Genomic DNA, 18,645 nt, shown 5'->3' with positions numbered 1-18,645 from the left:
AGGGATAGCGTTGGTATTGTTGCTTTTTTTTTAGGAGTAGTAGTAAATAATATCATATTACAACAATAAAACTTTGTAACGCGATCCCTTGGGGTCTCCATATCGGCTTCGTCTATTCGGGACTCTTCGGGAAACTCCGGCAAGGTCGAGCAGAGGAAGTCCATATCCATGTTTGGCAATGTTCCCCAGGGCGTTTAACTCGACACACCAGCGTACTGGTCAGACGGATCTCACTGTATCCGGTGCACCCCTTGCAGGACAGACCACTTTGAAAAACATTCAGATTATTTTACACATTCGGCCACCCAACGCCATGGCCCAAGCCAAAATACAAGCGAAACTCAACGATGCATCTAGCGGCAAGTTCAACAGAACAATGTCCATGGCGGATCGGGCTGGACAGCTTTTGTCGAATTTGGATCAGCTGGAGATAAGGTAACAAGTGGGCTCCGGACCTCGGGGGCTCGTGGGCACATTTTGTGCGCTTTTCCCCGAATTTTAATTATTACTATCCTGCTTCATTGTGGTGCTGATTCATCTCTTTGCAAAATCTGTGGGCGTGGGTGCATATGTGTGACAGGGTGGAGACTTTACGCGAAACAGCCTCGGCCATGGAGCAGGAAAGGGAGTGCATCCTGGAAATGATCCAAACCTTACAGAATAGTCAAGAAATGCATAACATCAGTGCCGGTGAGCTCATTCTTAACTTCCACTTTTTGAACACTTGTGTTTGATTGTTCCATTTTCATTTGTGTGCAAATAAGTGGTCTGGTGTTAAAAAATAAATAATAAAAATAAAACAGCTATTTATGCCTTCCAAAGTTCACTGATGTGAAACTTGGCAGGTTCCAAGAACTTAATTTGCATATGCATTTCTCAATGCATTCTAACCCCTTCCTGTCAATTCTAACACATGATTCTTTTTTTCAGGGGAGAAAGAAGAGTTGACTTTGACTGCAGACCGACTAATGGGCCGCACATTGTCAGTTGAGATCAACGTGGGCACCATCAGGAACAGCCAGCAAGAGGAGGCTCTGCGCAAGGCCACGTCCATCATTGACGAAATCGTGAAGAAGCTGCTGGACAACATGGCTGAATCGAGGCAGCGGCTCCTCGCTTTGCATTCGGCCTGCCTGACGGACGTGCCGCCCGTGCCCATCGACGAGAAGTTTCAGGCCATTGTGATCGGTTGTGCTCTGGAGGACCAGAAAAAAATCAAGAGGAGGTTGGAGATGCTGCTGAGGAACGTTGGAAATGCCGAGAAAAATATAAAGATCATGGATCACCAGAAATTAGAGGAGTCAAAAACAAACGGCAGTCAATAGGAATTGTTACCAAAACCTAAAATATCCTTCACTGTGGTAAGCAAACTGTGACATGGGGTGCATACATTTGTTGTGTACCTTGGGGCCAAAAGCACCACCAGACTAGCATGAAATGTTTATGCCACCATTAATTACAATGTTAACTCTACTACCAATGCCTGAAGACGATACGAGTCACATTAGGCCGTGGATTTATTTGCATAAAGCTCTTTTTGCATACAATTGAAGTTGAAGTTGCCTGTTACTTTAACAACTGCTGTCATAGCGACAAGATCAAATTACATAAAAACGTACAGCAGTAATACGAGACTACATTTTTAATACAAGAATGAATGGTAAAATACATGATTTTATCTATTTTACAATAATAACAAAAAATGAATTTAGGAATATAAACCTGTTACAACACATAATGTCATTAGATTTTCTTTACATAACAGCATACAATACCATTTTTTTTTTTAGGTCGTCTCTTGTTTCAATACCTCTTTGTAGAAGAACCATTGTCGCCTGTTAACAATCATTTTAGTTATAATTGAGAATATTGCCGTACTTTGCCAATAACTTCAAGTAAAATCCCACTTCGAGTTCAAATTTCTGAAGGTTTTGAGTGGGTTGAAAATGAAGGAATAAGCCAAAATGAGCCTTGGGGGAACAATTACGTGTGCAAACAGTTCAGATGGAGTATTTTGGAAAAGAAAATTCTTCATGTTTCCAGCACTCCTTCGTATATGTTTGTATGCTGCAACGTTTGAATTGTAATGGAGCCACAGTTGAGCTGAGTGTCATTAAAGTGACCAGCCTGAGAACAAACAAAGTTAAGATTCATTTATTTCACCTCTCCCCTCTAGACCATGACAGCTGGAGCGCAACTGCGTGGCACATTTCAGGTTACATTTGTTAGAACTAAAAATGAAACAATGATTCATATTTGTCAGAGACATAAACCAATTTTTTTCTAATGAGATAATGTGGTTGATGGAATAAAAAAATAATAAGAAGAAAGCAGCACATAAATTCATACAACACCTGAGTGACAGCACATAACTATAAGTCATTTTAATTCCCGATTCTTGGTTTCTCCAATTCTGCCAATTTAATGATAAAGTGCGTGAAGTCCATTTGGTTAAGACGAAAAAAAAAGGCAAAGAATTGATCATATACAAATGTGATGTGCGGGCCATTTTCAGGGGACAAAACTATTTTCCTTGAGGTCAATGGACAACAATGTAAACATGGTTAAGGCATTGTGGCTTTGCAACCAAATTGGAACATTCACTGAGCGCTCACAAAAGGCTTCTGCATGCAACACAATTACAGTACGCCACTTTTCTTTGCTTCCAGTACTAATATTTGAATGTTAAATACCACCATACATGCGAAAGAATCAGTTCCCAAAGAACAAAAACAATGTGCATGCATGTGTCATTGGCCAATATTCATTTAAATAGAATTAAGAAGGAAGTTTAAAGATGATTTCACATTACGATATTTAACAGGAGACTTTCCTACAACATTTTCTTTGTGCTTCTTAGACCAGCGTGAGATAAAACCTTTCAAATGTCTTAGCGCAGAATAGGCATTTCTTTTAAAAGGATTTGAAATTTTGTTGGCTATTCCAGCACACCAAGCATTCTAAAAGCAACATCATAGACCTGATATTTATTAATTTATTTTCCCTTAATTATTAATTTGTTCAAATTAAAAGCATCATGGTAACACGGAACACCCAAACAATATATTAGATACAAATCAAAATGTTGTGCTTGATGTCTGCTAGGCAAGTTGACAACATTGATGACTCACAAAGTAATGAGTTAAAGTCATACAAAAATAAACATATATAAAAACAACGTCCGATAGACGAGTGTAACTTGAGGAACTCAAGTGTGTCGGCCTCCTGTTAAATCTCAGAGGGCTAAAATTTAGTAAATAAATTGATGAGTGGACACACACATTCATTTTGGGATATGACAAATTATTTGAAGGTTACATTCAAACCTCTGCTGCATTAAGACAGGACATAATTGGCACCAGGAAGCCGTTAACACTTCAAATTATCTCTCAACACTTTTTTGATTTGTATAAAAATACATTTGATCGCTCGCTGAATTTATTACAGATAAACCAAACCGTAGTGATAGGGATAAAATACTCGGCTTGTCTTCTATAATACATACAAAGTTGTGCAGCTGAAATCTGCAGGAGCAAAATTATTCATGATTTATTCTATTCAGGGGATCATACGATGTCATTGGGAAAACAGTATCAATCTGACAAATTTTTCACGTAAATCTAAATTTTGTGGTCTGGGAAAATTGTGTGATGATCTTTTTCCTGCACCCCAAAAAAAAAAATCTCTGCGGAAGAAAACATGAGGGATTATCTGTGAACAGCAAAAGTAGAGCCATTGTGCAAGATAATGGAGATGAAATTCATCCATCAATAGGGGAGGAGAATTTAGTAAAGAGATTAAATGTGAGGTTAGTGTAGCGAGGTGATTTCCCGTCTTTGCACTTTGGTTTCTATCTGAGGCTACCACTGGATGGTCAGCACAAAAAATGAACACACACACACAAACAAACAAACAAACAAACAAACAAACAAACAAACAAACAAACAAACAAACAAACAAACAAAAAATGCTGTTTGTCTAGAGGAGGCTGCAGCTGCCGAATGGATTTTTACTCTTCTTGGTCCTTTGTTTGTTTGGTCGTAGTGTGATGACTTCTCTGCCGTTGCTGGAGCTCTGGTTGCTTGGATTACTACTTGTGGTATTAAAAACTCCTGCGTGGAAAAACAGCGTTTGGATGACATCATGTGGGGGAAGCAAGGAGAAAAAAATAATAATTATACACCCAGTAAAGTGTCTTACCTATTTTATTGCTGGTCGAGTGTACCGCCTCAGTCTCCTCCGCTGTTTGCTGTTTGAGTTGTTGAAGATACTTCTCAGCTAAGTATTTAAACACTGAAAAACAAAATGATAGAATAATAGCGCTTCTTTACACCTTTTGGACAATTACGTTGTAGTGTTACATCACATTTTCAAAAACTTACCCTCTGTGACATTCAAATCTTCTTTTACTGAAACTCGGTAAAATCTCAATTTAAGCCTCTTGGCCAAGGCCTCCGCTTCCTCGCTGCAACACAAATAACATACTGAAAATTCTTCATTCTTCCAATGGATGTGTCTAAATTGTTGACACCCGTGAAAAAAACCCAACTTACTTTTTAATAACCGTTTCTTCCAGGAGGTCAATTTTATTCTGCACAAGAACTGCGGGAATATCTCCCACCTCTCCTTCAATCTTCTCCTTCCAATTGTCAATAGCCAGAAATGAATCTCTGTCTGTGGTAGAGAACACCAGCACGCACGCTTGGGCGCCTGTAAAGAAAGGTAAATGGACCACGGTGCCATACATAATTTAATCCCAGCACCTGCATATTGTCGGAACAGCGTCACAGGAGATTTGCTTGGTGGATTGAATTGAACACCCAAGGGACAATTCATTAAGGAAATCTGCAAAATCTATGAATGTTATGCTGCCAATGGATTTTGTGCCAATATCGAATAATAAGACAAGCTGTGAAAGATATATTGATGAACCTGCTGGTTTCTTACCACGGTAGTACGCCTTAGTGATGGCGTCAAATTCCTCCTGCCCGGCCGTGTCCCATAGCATAAGGCGAACGTCTTCATCATTAGCCCTAAAACCAACGTGACAGAGAATGGAATGAGTCACCGTGACATCAGCCGACATCAGAATTTTTTGTCACCCACATGATCTGCCTTTCCAGGAAGTCCACTCCGATGGTCTTTTTGTAGTCCTTGGTGAAAACACCCTTGCAGTAGCGCTGGATCATGCTGGACTTTCCCACAGCACCGTTGCCCACCACAACCACCTTGATGGCCACTTCCATATCCTCTTCCAGCATGGTTACGCCGCCCCAGCTGCTCGTGTCACTTTGACGTCGACGGAGCACTTATTCACCCGTGTGACACATACACACAAATCCCTGAGAGCAGAAAATACACACGTTTGAACAAATTGACTGTGTTGGTTATGGTATCCTTTATTTAAATTGGTTTGGAAAAAAAAAATCTCACTGACAGGTGAAAACTGAGATCTTGGCTACTATATAAGGACATAAACAAATGTCCAGCAGATAGCAAATCTTAAACAATTAAATACAAATGCAAAATATTTATAAAAAAGAAATTACATGAGTGCATATCATGTATGCATGTCATAAGTGAGGTAAGAATGCAAGCTTAATTGGAGCTCTAAATTTGACAGTGCGCTTGTTTAGATAAAAGCTGTCTGGGTGTGTTTATTCTGCCTTCCAGAACTCCGCATGGCAAGTTGGCTTATGACATGCTTGCGGCTGCTAACTCTAAACAACATATTGAGGGAAAGCTGTTCAGTGGCCATTGACAGCATCGCCAGGGTCCTTTTTCTAATACTGCAGATCGTTTGGCTCAATTATTACCAACTTGAACTACACATTTTTCAATTTCACATAATTGGTCTGAACAATGTTCATTTACTACAAATTATGCATTGGTTCGTTTATATGTCAGTAACATAGTCCTGTATAGTGACACCAGTCCAGAAATTAACACACTTGTATTTGCTAATGTTAAACATGCATTATATTGACTAGATAAAGGTTTGAAAACAATGAGTGTGAAAATATCCCAACTGGGCCTCCTTTACAGGATGCTTGGCAAAAGCACATTTTTCCAACAATCCAGCTTCTGTCTTGAATTTAACCATACGGTGCAAGCACTGTGCACTTTCTAAAACACTACTTACAATTGGTTGTGCAGTGCGATAACATTTCTTTAGAAAAAAAAAAAAAAGACTGCCATGCATATCTTGATTGACATTTAAAGTACCAGAATCAGAAGATGGCATCTGTCCATCACACCTCTGAACAAAATCACTATCTCACCAAAGCCATTAATGACAAACCCGACCAAATGAAATCGATAAATTGACTTGAGCTGCGTCTATACTCCGCTCTTGTTTGTCGTTTGCCCTCACACGCCTGTAGCTTCACCTCTTCTAGTCCATAAAGGGGCTCACTCGCTCTCAAGTGGCCAGCAGCTGCTTGCGTTGTCTTTCTGGCTGACAAGTCAAGGAAACCAAGCCAGAATAGGACAGATCGCTTACCTGGAATAACGTTTGTGTGTTGAACCACATCAGATGAACTGTCTTGAAAAGAAAGTCACTCTTTACGCCCAAAAGACTAGGTTCCTTTTCGACAGGAAAAAAAAACTACGCTCCTCCTGATTGTCGTCTTGCAAATGACTACTAAAAATGCACAAAGATGAGCAAAGCCTTCTAAATGCAATGCAGTCAGGTCAGCGTCGATGTTAGATTACTACTAGTGTCATTCGCCAAGATGAAAATTCTTCATCACCACCCACCCGCAAGCCCTGGCTGCTGCGAGCTAGCAACGTAGCGCACGAGAGTGGCTAGGTCGCGTTGCTAACTCGCTAATGTTTGTTGCTAGGCAGCAGAGCCTGAGTGATAACACGTCATCACTCAAGAATCATGGGAACAATTGTAGTTCTGACATGTAATTAACATTATAAGTCTCTAAGATTTTGTTGAATAGTAAAAATGATACACATTTTACGAACAACATAAATAATTTGGTGAAACTCTGAGAAAAACTTTGACAAGTTATCATCACATAGCAATAGCAAGATGTTTTATACCGTATCACAAATGTGCGCAACAGCTCCCTGGTAAACTATTATTATTATCAGTGTGTTAAGCCATCATTGTGGAGGACAAACCAGTAACAGCATAAAAATAATTTAAAGATACAAAACACGTTTTGTATTTCAGATGAATGATGATAACGGAAGCGATGCAACGGGACAAGCTGTATAACAGAACGAGTACTCATAAGTCAAAACGGGGCGGGGCGTCACCAATTTTACTTCCTGGTTTTGGGATTTCGTCACCAGTACCCTGTTTTTCAGCCCTATTTGGCGGGAGTGAATCGGGAAGAAGCCGTTCTACATTGACGCGTCGTTCCATCATTCGATCGGTAAACAGATGCATTTATATCGTATTATTTATTTCACTGGTATTCTGCACAACCTTTTGTGTTCATACCTATGTTCCGTTTGTAACAAAATGAACTGTAAGCCACAATCAATCAATGTGGCCTGAGCCATAACAAAGCTAAACTCGGGCTGGCTGCCTTTACAGATAATAGTAATATTAAATAAAACATTGGAGAGCCTTGATTGCACATACGGATCTCATATTTGATCACATCAGGTGGACGAGGTGGACAGTACCGTAACTTATTAGGTTTTCTTATGGGCAAGTGTACGTGTCGTGATAGTCCTTTATAATCTTTATTTTTATTTATTTTTTCTAAATCGGTTATGCTCCACAAAGTTTTTTTTGCAACTGGCACTATTGGGGATGATCATTTTTGTCTTGCCCCGTTCCAGCGTAGAACATCTAAACATGCACCCTACCTGACTTGTTTGTAGACATTATGCAGTTTCCCAGCAGAAGAAAGAAGTTTGTCATCAATCCTCAGGAGGAGCTCTATGGACTTCCTCTGCAGTTCTATGGACAACCACCCCTTGAGAACATCTCTCTCACTGAATTTGAAACATTTGCGGTGGAGAGACTGAAATGTAAGCAGACAATGAAGACGTTTAAGTGTGCATATGACTTCTCAATTTAATCATTAAATCATGATGTTCTGTGCGTCTCATCTTTTATTGTCTCCGTAGTGTTGAAGACTGTTGAGAATTGTGGCGTCAGCTATGTGAAATTGTCTGAGCAGTACATCAAAAAGTTGGATTCTGAGTTTAAAAACTTGAATTTTCCTTACAGAGTAGATTCTGTGAGTAGAACACTACTAGCCTATTGGTTAATTAAATATCAATAATATACTAAAACTGTTTTGTTTCTTTTTCTGGAAAACACAGAGCGGGCCAAGTGAATACGAGAAACGAAGAAAGGACCACATCTCCCACTTCATTCTAAGACTTGCCTATTGCCAGACGTAAATGATGTTTGCAAGTGTGCAATGTGAGCCAATTAAACGGGAACCAAAATACTTTTCTTGCGGAATCTTTTACAGGGAGGATCTCCGAAGGTGGTTCATACAGCAGGAAGTGGACCTAATGCGCTACCGCTTCAATGACCTAAATTCCAAACTGAAGCTGGAGTTTCTACACAAAAATAATCTGCAATATGATGCGGTATGATTTATTCATTATTTTTTGATAACCATTGCAAGCATTATGTTTTAATGTTAGTCATGTTGCTTATTAATTTTACTCATCAATGCACTTCCATTATTTACTTCTACTCTAAGGAGAGTTAAGGTTGAATTACGTTGTAAATACGTCTTTATATTTCAAAGATTTGCTAATTAAATCTGGTATTTCCGTTTGATGTCATATATGTTGAACCAATTGGTATAATGCCCCAATTTAAATATCCATTAGAATTTCTCTTCAGAGTTAAAAAATTGTAAATCAAGGGAAAAAGCAGCAGCACATCACCCAAAACTGATCTTCTAAAGATGTCCACTAGATGGTGCTGTTAGACAACAGAACCCAAAATTCCTTGGTGTTCTATTTCTCATAAATGTAATAAACTGAGTTAATTAATTGATGCATGTAATATATCAAACTTCATCAATGGGTGCTTGTAAAATACATCCAATGTTTAGAAATCTTATTTTCAAACACATTAGTGAATAACTCCTGATTTCCATTCAATCAATAAATGACAAGAAATTGAAACATGAAATTATACTTTCTTGAAACATAGATAAACTACAAAAAAATCAGAATATGAAATCTACATTGTTGAACAACTGTAGACACCTAATATGAGCCACTCTGTGTAGAACAACCACAAATGTTCAGTACGTTTGAATTCATCCTCATAACTGACTAAAATGATTTCAGATTTCTATCGAGGAGAAGCGAGCTCTGCAAGATAAACTCGTCAACTCCAGCTACGGCGTTAGTGGAACCACTGTGGAGGAACAAGATTTCTACAAAGTGAGTTAATTCCTCAACTCTTACCCACTGTGCTTCATGGGTGGTGTCGCACTCCAGACAATTGATCATAGTTGTTGTTTTTCCCAGAACTCTGTCTAACTTGTCAAACCTTTTGACACTGCTTCAGGGCAGTAAACTAGCCTTAGCTCTTCATTTTGTTCACCTTGCTTAACCTTTTGAGATTTTGTCAGAGGCAGTGCATGATACCGAAATGAACAAGAACTTGACATGAAGAACAAATATTTGTGATTTTATTTTTACAAATAAAGATTAATTCTTGCATGTGAATTCAGATTTGAAGCTTTAGCTGTGTTTATTTTGGTATTATATGTTAAGCAATTCGAAGTAAATCCATGGATATAAACACAATTTTAAGCTGTGAATGCCACAAAAGGGTTGTTTTGACGCATTCAAAAAAGTATTAACATATTATAACAGTGTTGCTCTGTTTCCTGTTGTCAAGGTTCCTTTCCAAGATGCTTTGGATCTGGTACGAACAAGAAAAGTCTACCTCAAATCAGGCTACGTTTACATCCCTCAGCAGGACATCGTCACCATTGTGCTCAACGATTTTCGCACAGGCTTGTCTAAAGCGCTTGCGGTAGGTGTCTTAAGCTCCGCAATATTTGGGAAAGCCTTGACCCTTAAAGTTCTTTGTTGCTGTTGAACAGCGAGTTCAAACTTTATTTTTTTTGAGGTAGCTGTTGCAGGAGGGTTCAATCTCCAAAAACCTTGTCAGTTCAGCGCATGTGATCTGAAACAAGAACACAATTATATTTATTCTACAGTATTTTCTCAACTCACCATTAGATAGAATCCTTTGAAGCACTGGTTTGAGCCAGTCGTCTATGTTCAGTATGCATGTGAGTGCATGAGGAATGATTGACACATTGTCAGTCTCTAATTAGTTATTTTTCCTTGGGCACTGGTGGCTCGCAAATTAAATTAGAGGCACAAGATTGGACCAGAAAGGATTGGTCCCCTCCAGAAAGCCGCCCAGTCATTTGTCCTGAAGTGTTCAAAATATGTTATCATCCAAGGATTGAAATAGTTTGGTTTTGATCTGTAAAAATTGTGTGTTTTGCATGTTTTAAAATGTCCTTTTGTTAACTTCAGTAGATTCATTCACCTGAATCGCAGATCGAAGTGACTCATTTATCGTCTCCAACTTTGCCTTAACATACTCTGCTATTACATCAATTTTTCTTATGGTTCTAGCTGAAAGAGAGATATTTGCCACCTCTTTTCACCTCACCCGCTCCATAAAGTGTCCTTGGTAGCAGGCAGAATCTATTCTTCCCCAATAGTAAGGGGCTTCTAAGCTTTAAAAATGCAGTCCACAACTAAGAAAGACGCCTTTTGTGCAAACACATTTGTTGAAGCGGCTTCCCTCAATCTGTTTTTTTGTCCTTCATATTGAAGTTCTTAAAAAAATCCAAGGTTGACTTTTAAGTTTTCAAGGTTTTATGGTTTCGTTAGCTCGTCAGTCATTGCAAGCAATGGTGTTGAGCTTGTTTTTTTGCCTGTTGCAATTAACCTTAACTCAGATGGGTGTCCTGGTACTTTTAAATATCACCTTTATTTTTTGACACAAAGTGTGCGACCCTTCTGCAGCACCATTGCTCGCCTGTTTTTTCCCCCAAAACAACTCTCTGGTGAATGTATTTTTTTTTGCAAAATTTTTAAGGTGTCATTCACTGATGTATAAAAATCATGCGCCGGTCTTTGTTACACTATTTTCCCTCAAAATAAAATATCTTTTATATATTTTTTTGTTGGTCCGGTCCTGAATAATCTACCAATTGGTCCCGGTCAGGGAACTGCCTTAAAGACCCTTGCACAAGATTGCGGCTTTTTGTCCACCTACATTCCCATTGACTATTCGTCTTTTTACAATATCTTTGCTTGCATGTGCTGTACTGCCACTCTGCTTGTTCGCCACAGTGCCCCGAGTGCTGGCAAAGAAACACAAAGGTTCAAGTGAGGAAAACTCGTGTGCACATATGACACAAAATGTCTGCAGGGTGGATTGGGCATAACGAGGCTATATCCAACCCACGCACATGGATGCAATGTGGTTGTGGGCGTGGAAGGTACAATGTTGATATGCAGTGCATTGAACACCCTCAGGCTCATGCAACATCATGCAATATGATGCTTTCGGGGGAGCTGGAGGCATTTTCTGTAAAACGCGGCGGTGTGTGACGAGACAAAAGGTCCTGTTGTGTAGTGATGAGAGGTTGCAACTAGGGTGCAAAGCAACACTGCTTTACTGTTATGAATGGATATATAGGTACCTAGCCTGAGGTGTTGTTCTGCTAGAAAGACGCTATTATTTATAACAGCAAGGGTGTATTTTCACCCTTAAGACCCTGTGAACTGTTGGTTTACAGAATGAGTATTTGTCCTCTATATTATGGCATTATATTTTTACCCATAAATTGGGGCTGCTTAATCATAAGTCGAACCCTGTTACCATCATCAAGAATTTTCATCTTGTTGTTTTTTTTCGTTTGCAGCATTCCGAAAATATTCCTCACTTAAAATCGATATTTTTTTTTTTACGTCTAGATTTCTTTTCACGTTTGTGTATTTTCATTGTGAATATAAGATTAAAGAAACTGAAAAGTAAGGATGAATGTGAATTTGACATTTGTTAACAGCACTGTCAAATTTGACAGATTAAAAATGCCTCATGTAAAATAAAAATGAGATTTTTTGGGAGTAGTAACTACTACAGTTGTTCATTACTGAAGGTATCACAATGTCCACTTGATCTTATTTTAATGCACTCTGCGTTAAAATACTCAATAAGATACTGAAGGCAGCTGTAGAAGTGTTGAATGCTGAATCAAGCCTAGATTGTCCCCAGTGAATGCTAAACATTACAGGGCGCATAAAGTCAGTTATTAGTTAAACTGGGCCGCACATGTCTGTCAAGGGACTGGCAGCCATCTTTTTGAAATTGGAAAAGCAAATGAGAACGCAATGTAAGTGCACAATTAAGTGTAATGGCTCATGTCGTCCGCTGGGGACATTGGGTGGCTGTTCCGATGTAGCACTCGATGTTTGTCCCACGTGACTCCTACTCATGGTTGCATCTTGTTTCTTTTTTGTGCTCTGTGAAGCATTACGTGGCTGTGTAAGACCGACTGTACAAAACTACATCGTAGTTGATTAGAAGACACATTCATTAAATTTACAAGGAAAACAATCCATAAAGTGAAGTGTGTTTTGAAGCAGACTTAGCGCGGGTAAGGATAGCCATTAATTACAAGTCGAAAAGCACAGTGAACACCAGATTGTGTTGGCCATTTTGTCAAACTGTTGGATTCTCATTTTCTTGATGTATATTTTGGGCAGCGCCCACGATCCCCGCCAAAAATCAGCCATGTTACGAATCCATATCAGTCTGTTCTAATTAATTCTCTCCACAGTCCTTAATCTTTCCCCTCAACTTGCCGTGTTCGGCTCATCTCATCCTTCGACCCACCCTGTTTACTATTACTCAAACGATGCTTCTCTCTCCCGCAGCTGACGGCGCGTTCGCTACCGGCGGTGCATTCTGATGAACGGCTCCAGCCGCTCCTTAACCACCTCAGGTAAGACACGGGATTCATAACTTTTGGCTGCCTCTGTTTCTCCCTTGGGGACATACAGCCGAATAGGCTTTTGGCACCAAGGGGCATTTGTGGTCCAGATGTTTTACACAAACAGAGAGCCCAGTTGACTATTTGCATGATAAAAAAACAACAAAAGTTTCATGAATTACACGTTATAAACAAACCCAGTAAGAATCTGTCACTTTATTTTCTCAAAGCAATTGTGTAATCTTTAATGACTCCTCCCTCGCCGTTGATTAAGTCCATTAAAAAGCAATCAAATTGTTCATCATTGCCTTGTATCAGCCTAACAAACTCTGGACCATTTGTCTCTACATACTGATCAAAACCACCCTCTGGAAAGGCGAACACCAGTGGAAAATCAATACCAACGTAAGCAGCTCAGAATCTAGCGAGGGTGTCATTTTCGGGATAAAGGGAAGCACATTAATAGAATAGACGAACCCATGTTGGGCTGATTGTTATGAGAATTAGTGGGCAGCTTGTTGCGATTAGTAGGCAGTCCCATAATCTGTGGTGGCGGTGCACAATAGAATAAAAAGCACTGCCACTTGAGACTGCCAAAAAGCTACTGATAAGATTCACTGCCTGTCGAGTTGCAGTCCTTGAGGTTTACCACGAGGTCAGTGTGGCAACCCGTGCAGTTCACGACGTGTTTAGCTTACGATGTTGCGTTACTACTGGTTTAACAATTCAAATTGTCCTTGAAGCACAGTTCTACATAAACAGTGAACTGGGTCATCTTGATTAAAAAAAAAAAAAGTAATATTTTCTTAGGCTTAAATACTCCAGTACACTCAATATATAAATAATCATTGAAACTCATCATATTATATTAGGAATAATAAACAGGACCAGTAGCATTTGTGACTGAGCCACCACCCAAAATTTAATTTAGAACGTTAAAACAGTTTTAATGTGAACGTTTTGAACAGTACTTTTGACATCAATTGCTCATTATTTCAGCCTTTAGTGTATTCTGAAAATAAAGATGTAGACACATTTTTCCTTTTTAGCCATTCCTATTTGGGACAGGACTACAGCATCCAGAAGAATGTTGGTAAAATCTCCTTGGAGCAAATTGATTCAGTAAGTTGCTTGAAACCTTATTTTGCTGCTGTTGTTTAAATGATGCCAGTGTGTTCTTCATTAAGCAGTTCTTATTGTCCATCTCCAGCTCTCGGGCAAATCCTTCCCCCTGTGCATGAGGCAGCTGCATCAGTCCTTAAGAGAGAACCACCACCTCCGCCATGGCGGCCGCATGCAGTACGGCCTCTTCCTCAAGGGCATCGGCCTCTCTCTGGAGCAGGCACTGCAGTTCTGGAGGTCGGAATTCATCAGAGGCAAAGTAGATGCGGACAAGGTTAGTGCTTTCATTACACCTGTCGAAACATTCACATTTTATTCGTACTGTACAATTTCACTGAATAGTCACAGAGAAATATTTCTACGTTGTACCACTTCAATACGCATTGATAGTTTTCAATCTAGCAACTGAAATTAACCTACGAATGTGGTTTTGATGAAATTGTTTCTGGCACAATAGCTTTTTGTTTAAAAATGTATTTAATTAAAATAAAATTTCATTTCACTTTTGGCTACATCTTATTTAGGCAACAATCTAGGGACAGATGTATTTTAGGTCCACTGTCCATCGTTATCTCAATTTTAAAACATTGTCTTGACTCTGACAGTTTGTTACTATTTTCTATCAACCTCCATTAACTCCACTTTAACTTCTGTCTGTGCTTGTTAATGAATGCACTTTTACTGTGATTGTTTCTATTTACCTCAATGGCTTAACAGTAAATTACACTTTGCAACTGTGGAGGAAAGCCATGAGCAAAAAAAAAAAAAAAACCTTCTCCTTTAAATAAGATGCAGTGTGTTCTGTCGAGGCTGCGATGCATGAAAATATAGCTCGTGCTTCATTCATATTGTAAAGAATGGGCTCTGCTTCTTTAATGTTATTTGCAGTCGGCACCTGTATTGCAGTCTAATGTAATACCTTTGCGAAAACCATCCATAGCTCATCTCTGAATCCACGTCAATGAATGTCAATTGTAGTTGTTTTTTGGATTTGTTTTTGCACTTACCAAACAACGCTAATTATTTTTGGATTCAAGCTGCTGTGCTCCTCTGTCTCTTCTTCCAAAAGCACACCAGCAGAATAATTCACAACTTTCTCAACTTCCCTTGTGTGTTCCACCACCTGGTCGTGTGACGACTTGAGTACACTACATTTATGGCTGCTGTAGCTGAATAGTGAATTCCCAGAGGTGTCCCCCCACCCACCCTACAAGACAGCACTGACCTGCTCGCCATGCTCATGTTGTATGTGTTGTGTCAGAGGTTGGTCGACAGGTTTGGGTTTAGGGTTTCAAAGTAGGGTTTAAAACTAGGGTTCGGGTTTCAACATAGGATTTAAACTAGAGTTAGGGTTTCATAGTAAAGGATAAAACTAGGGTCAGGTTTTTAAACTTGGGTTTTAGGGTTTCAAAGGAGGATTTAAACTTGGGTTTAGAGTTTCAAAGTAAGGTTTAAAACTAGGGTTAGGGTTTCAAAGTAGGGTTTAAAACTGGGGCGAGTGGTTCAGAATGCTTTTCGTAATTAAGTATTACTACTCAAGATAGGATCCAAATTTGACCAGCTCATTCCCCCATAGTTGGAAATTCAACATTTAGTTTGTGCATCCACAACTTGTTAGCAGTATATTACTCTCATACCTTGTTTCTGAGAGTTGAAATGCCTGTGGTGCAGCTTATAAATAGGAGTTTTTTAATGAAATTACATCCAAAACAGATTGGACCTCGAGGGAGATCAGTCATTATGGAGTATAGACTGTGCCTAAGAAGCCAATCCAAATGTACTGTATACACCCGCGCACGTACACGTGCACTTGCACATAATCCCTTTGACTGTGTCCTATTTTTTCCTGTCTCAGGGCTGCAGGTTTTTGTGAATGTGTCCTCATGGCTATGATGATCACGAGCTCATGAGCCAAAATGCGCACAAGCTACAGCTTTTGTACTCGTCTATTCTGTACCTCCTACCTCTTAGATGTTCTTAACGCTGCCAGTTTGGAGGTCAACTGTATTAAGAGTACATACAGGATTATTAAGAATGTGGTTGGAGATTATGGCAAACTTTAAGGCAGGGTCTTGAAACTCATTTTAATCCCTTGTCACATTATCTTCAATTTATTATTATTATTATTATTATTATTGTTATTATTGTTATTATTATTGGGTGGAAGAACATGTAAGTGACTTGCCATGAGAGAGACTGAAACAAAGGTAACACCAACATGATAACCTCAGTTGTGCAAAATATGAATGTGCTCATGTCTTGTTATGAAGCAGTGAATTATTATTTCAATAAGATGCTAGCTATGCGATTCAGCTATGGTGTCTTATGATTTGGAAATAAACATTCAAGGTGAGTAAGTAAAGGCAAAATTCACGTAGTCACTTTGTTGGTCTCGTTTGAAGGTCCAGCCCGGATAAAAGTTACTTTTCACATCATAGTTAGTGCAATGATTTTAGGGGTGTTATGATGTCCTAATGATTCTTTCTAATAGCCATTAAACACACTAAAGTGGGAGCAGAGTGTCAGTGTTCGTCTTAATATAGGTGGGGGTACCTCGACACTGGAGATTACCTCATGAATCTTGAGAAGCCTTCAATAATTAATATGAGATTTATCGTCCTCTGAGATTTGATGTCTTTTAAATTGCCATGCTAGATTGTTACATTAGCAAGTTCAGGGGTTTTATTGCAGCATGAATGTGTTATTGTGTGTGCGAAGGTAGGAGCGCGCTGTGTTTTACTGTTTGAGTTTTAGAAGCGAGCAACCCTAATTCTCTTTTAATGTCTGCACACTGCTGCGTGCTGTTCGAAAGTGATGCATTGTGCGGCCTGTGAGTGACCCCCCCTCCTGCACAACTCCCTCCCAGACCCACATGTTCTTTGGCAGCTAACATCTAAATTCCTTGGTCAAGGCAAAAGTGTAAACAGGCAAAGATGGTCATATTAGCCATAATTCAACTAGCTTTACTTCTACCACAGGGCTCCCTCTAATAGCTCCATATTTCCTTGAGGGAAAACAAACTGTCACCATCGGCATGATGTATGAACTTCTCTTTTCACCCCAATGTTGCCCCCCCCCCCCCACACACACACACCACCATACCCACTACCCTTTTTTCACTCTGTTTTTTAGTTTGACAAAGCGTACGCTTACAGCATCCGCCACATGTTTGGCAAAGAAGGCAAGAGGACGGACTACACCCCCTTTAGCTGCATGAAAGTGATTATGTCAAACCCGCCCAGCCAAGGCGACCATCATGGTGAGTTGACAGCTGTTGGTCGTACGTCGGACACAGAATACCCATTTTTCAAATTTTCACCAATCGAGAGTCCCTACACATTAAAGAATAACAAAGTCCAAATACATTTATCCAGATAGGGGCAGCTGCTTTTTATGCTAGATAGTCATTACGTTTGCTTTGTCAATCTCTATATCTCCATTTCAGCTCATGTTTATTTTGTATTTGTAGGGTGTCCGTTTCGTCACTGTGACCCAGAACTGCTGAAGCAGAAGCTTCAGTCCTACAAGGTATCCCCCAATGGAATCACACAGGTGGGTGCTCAGGCCAACAATGCCACTCCTTATCCACCCTCATAATCACTATATGTTTCCCATAGTGTTTAATGTGCCATCTGTCAAAAATAAAATGTTTCAAGTTCAATTTATAAATATCCAACTTTGTCCTTCTATACCTTTCCCTTCAGATCTTGGACCTGGTAAAAGGGATGCACTATCAGCTGGCCTGCCAGAAGTACTTTGAGCTAACTCACAATGTAAGTAGACTTTTTGTGAAGTTGGTGGTAACCTTGGAAACCAAAGGAATTGATTTGACCTTTGTTGAAAAACTCCCCTACTACCAACTACATTTGTAGCTGAATTTACTAGTGTTGCATCTGTGTCGATTACAGAGTTAGTGTTATTGCACATTAAGCTTAATGAGTTTCACAAAATATTTAAAGAGCCCCTCGGTATGTTGTGCAGTTCAACACCACAGCCACCAAAGAAAAATGCCACAAAAACTAATTATACTGAATAATACTTTGTTTCAGTCTAATCTCAAATTGAGTTATCCAGTGTGAAATCCATGCAGGTTTAATGAAATGAAAATTTCATATCAGTCCTGATATTTTCTTCTGTATGAATGGTTAAGTTATATTCAAATTTTAAGATTTTTTTTTTTTTAACACCAGGTGGAGGATGCTAATTTCTCCCTCAGTCATCCCAACCAGTACTTTGTGGAGAGCCAGAAGGTTTTAGTGGGAGGTAAAGATGCCAAGCGTGAGATGGTGGATACCTCAAGGTCCCAGGGAAACACCGCATTTAAAAACTCTGCTGCCGCTCGTGAGAAGGCAGCAGTGACTGCCTTAGACACAAACCCATCGCAGGATTTGGACGAGATGACGGAAGATGTTGACTTGAACTTTCAAGACGCTTGATTTGTTTTTGCATTTATACATAGATATATGTCATATATTTTTTTTTGGCATGACAGGATCTTAACCTTCCCTCCAAAGTCACATTGCTATCCTCATTAAACATCTTTTCAATA

At 39.4% G+C, this 18,645-nt stretch overlaps 3 protein-coding genes across 3 annotated transcripts; 2 read left to right on the top strand and 1 right to left on the bottom strand.

The window, feature by feature from the left end:
- Positions 1 to 169: 169 nt before the first annotated feature.
- bag2 (BCL2 associated athanogene 2) lies at positions 170 to 1,552 on the top strand. The gene is made up of 3 exons (XM_061284807.1): positions 170 to 435; positions 581 to 690; positions 931 to 1,552. The coding sequence occupies exons 1-3, from the start codon at positions 179 to 181 to the stop codon at positions 1,323 to 1,325; spliced, it is 762 nt and encodes a 253-aa protein (XP_061140791.1). The 5' UTR covers positions 170 to 178; the 3' UTR covers positions 1,326 to 1,552.
- Positions 1,553 to 2,138: 586 nt separating this feature from the next.
- rab23 (RAB23, member RAS oncogene family) lies at positions 2,139 to 7,106 on the bottom strand. Its single transcript, XM_061284809.1, has 7 exons — positions 6,503 to 7,106; positions 5,107 to 5,342; positions 4,948 to 5,033; positions 4,554 to 4,710; positions 4,383 to 4,465; positions 4,201 to 4,293; positions 2,139 to 4,112 (listed from the first exon to the last, which is right to left on the bottom strand). The coding sequence occupies exons 2-7, from the start codon at positions 5,259 to 5,261 to the stop codon at positions 3,979 to 3,981; spliced, it is 708 nt and encodes a 235-aa protein (XP_061140793.1). The 5' UTR covers positions 5,262 to 5,342; positions 6,503 to 7,106; the 3' UTR covers positions 2,139 to 3,978.
- A 166-nt stretch (positions 7,107 to 7,272) lies between these two features.
- Positions 7,273 to 18,645, top strand: prim2 (DNA primase subunit 2). The gene is made up of 14 exons (XM_061285827.1): positions 7,273 to 7,391; positions 7,849 to 7,998; positions 8,098 to 8,210; positions 8,296 to 8,372; positions 8,451 to 8,571; positions 9,289 to 9,384; positions 9,848 to 9,985; positions 12,919 to 12,986; positions 14,024 to 14,096; positions 14,185 to 14,370; positions 17,229 to 17,355; positions 17,566 to 17,648; positions 17,801 to 17,869; positions 18,287 to 18,645. Exons 2-14 carry the CDS (start codon positions 7,854 to 7,856, stop codon positions 18,530 to 18,532), a joined length of 1,542 nt encoding a protein of 513 aa, XP_061141811.1. The 5' UTR covers positions 7,273 to 7,391; positions 7,849 to 7,853; the 3' UTR covers positions 18,533 to 18,645.

The sequence above is a fragment of the Syngnathus typhle genome, linkage group LG8 (assembly GCF_033458585.1).
Source record: "Syngnathus typhle isolate RoL2023-S1 ecotype Sweden linkage group LG8, RoL_Styp_1.0, whole genome shotgun sequence".
NCBI classification, from domain to species: Eukaryota; Metazoa; Chordata; class Actinopteri; order Syngnathiformes; family Syngnathidae; genus Syngnathus; species Syngnathus typhle.
This window is presented reverse-complemented; position numbering and strand designations above follow the sequence as displayed.

What these genes read in the sequence shown, in the direction of transcription:
- bag2 (XM_061284807.1), top strand. Translation starts at nt 179, where the DNA reads ATGTTCCCCAGGGCGTTTAACTCGACACACCAGCGTACTGGTCAGACG. An exon ending in TTGGATCAGCTGGAGATAAG is followed by an intron (nt 436 to 580) that starts GTAACAAGTGGG and finishes TATGTGTGACAG; the next exon opens with GGTGGAGACTTTACGCGAAA. An exon ending in AATGCATAACATCAGTGCCG is followed by an intron (nt 691 to 930) that starts GTGAGCTCATTC and finishes TCTTTTTTTCAG; the next exon opens with GGGAGAAAGAAGAGTTGACT.
- rab23 (XM_061284809.1), bottom strand. Translation starts at nt 5,261, where the DNA reads ATGCTGGAAGAGGATATGGAAGTGGCCATCAAGGTGGTTGTGGTGGGC. An exon ending in TTCCTGGAAAGGCAGATCAT is followed by an intron (nt 5,034 to 5,106) that starts GTGGGTGACAAA and finishes CGTTGGTTTTAG; the next exon opens with GGCTAATGATGAAGACGTTC. An exon ending in GAAGAAACGGTTATTAAAAA is followed by an intron (nt 4,466 to 4,553) that starts GTAAGTTGGGTT and finishes TTTGTGTTGCAG; the next exon opens with CGAGGAAGCGGAGGCCTTGG.
- prim2 (XM_061285827.1), top strand. Translation starts at nt 7,854, where the DNA reads ATGCAGTTTCCCAGCAGAAGAAAGAAGTTTGTCATCAATCCTCAGGAG. An exon ending in GCTTGTCTAAAGCGCTTGCG is followed by an intron (nt 9,986 to 12,918) that starts GTAGGTGTCTTA and finishes TCTCTCCCGCAG; the next exon opens with CTGACGGCGCGTTCGCTACC. An exon ending in ACTTTGAGCTAACTCACAAT is followed by an intron (nt 17,870 to 18,286) that starts GTAAGTAGACTT and finishes TTTTAACACCAG; the next exon opens with GTGGAGGATGCTAATTTCTC.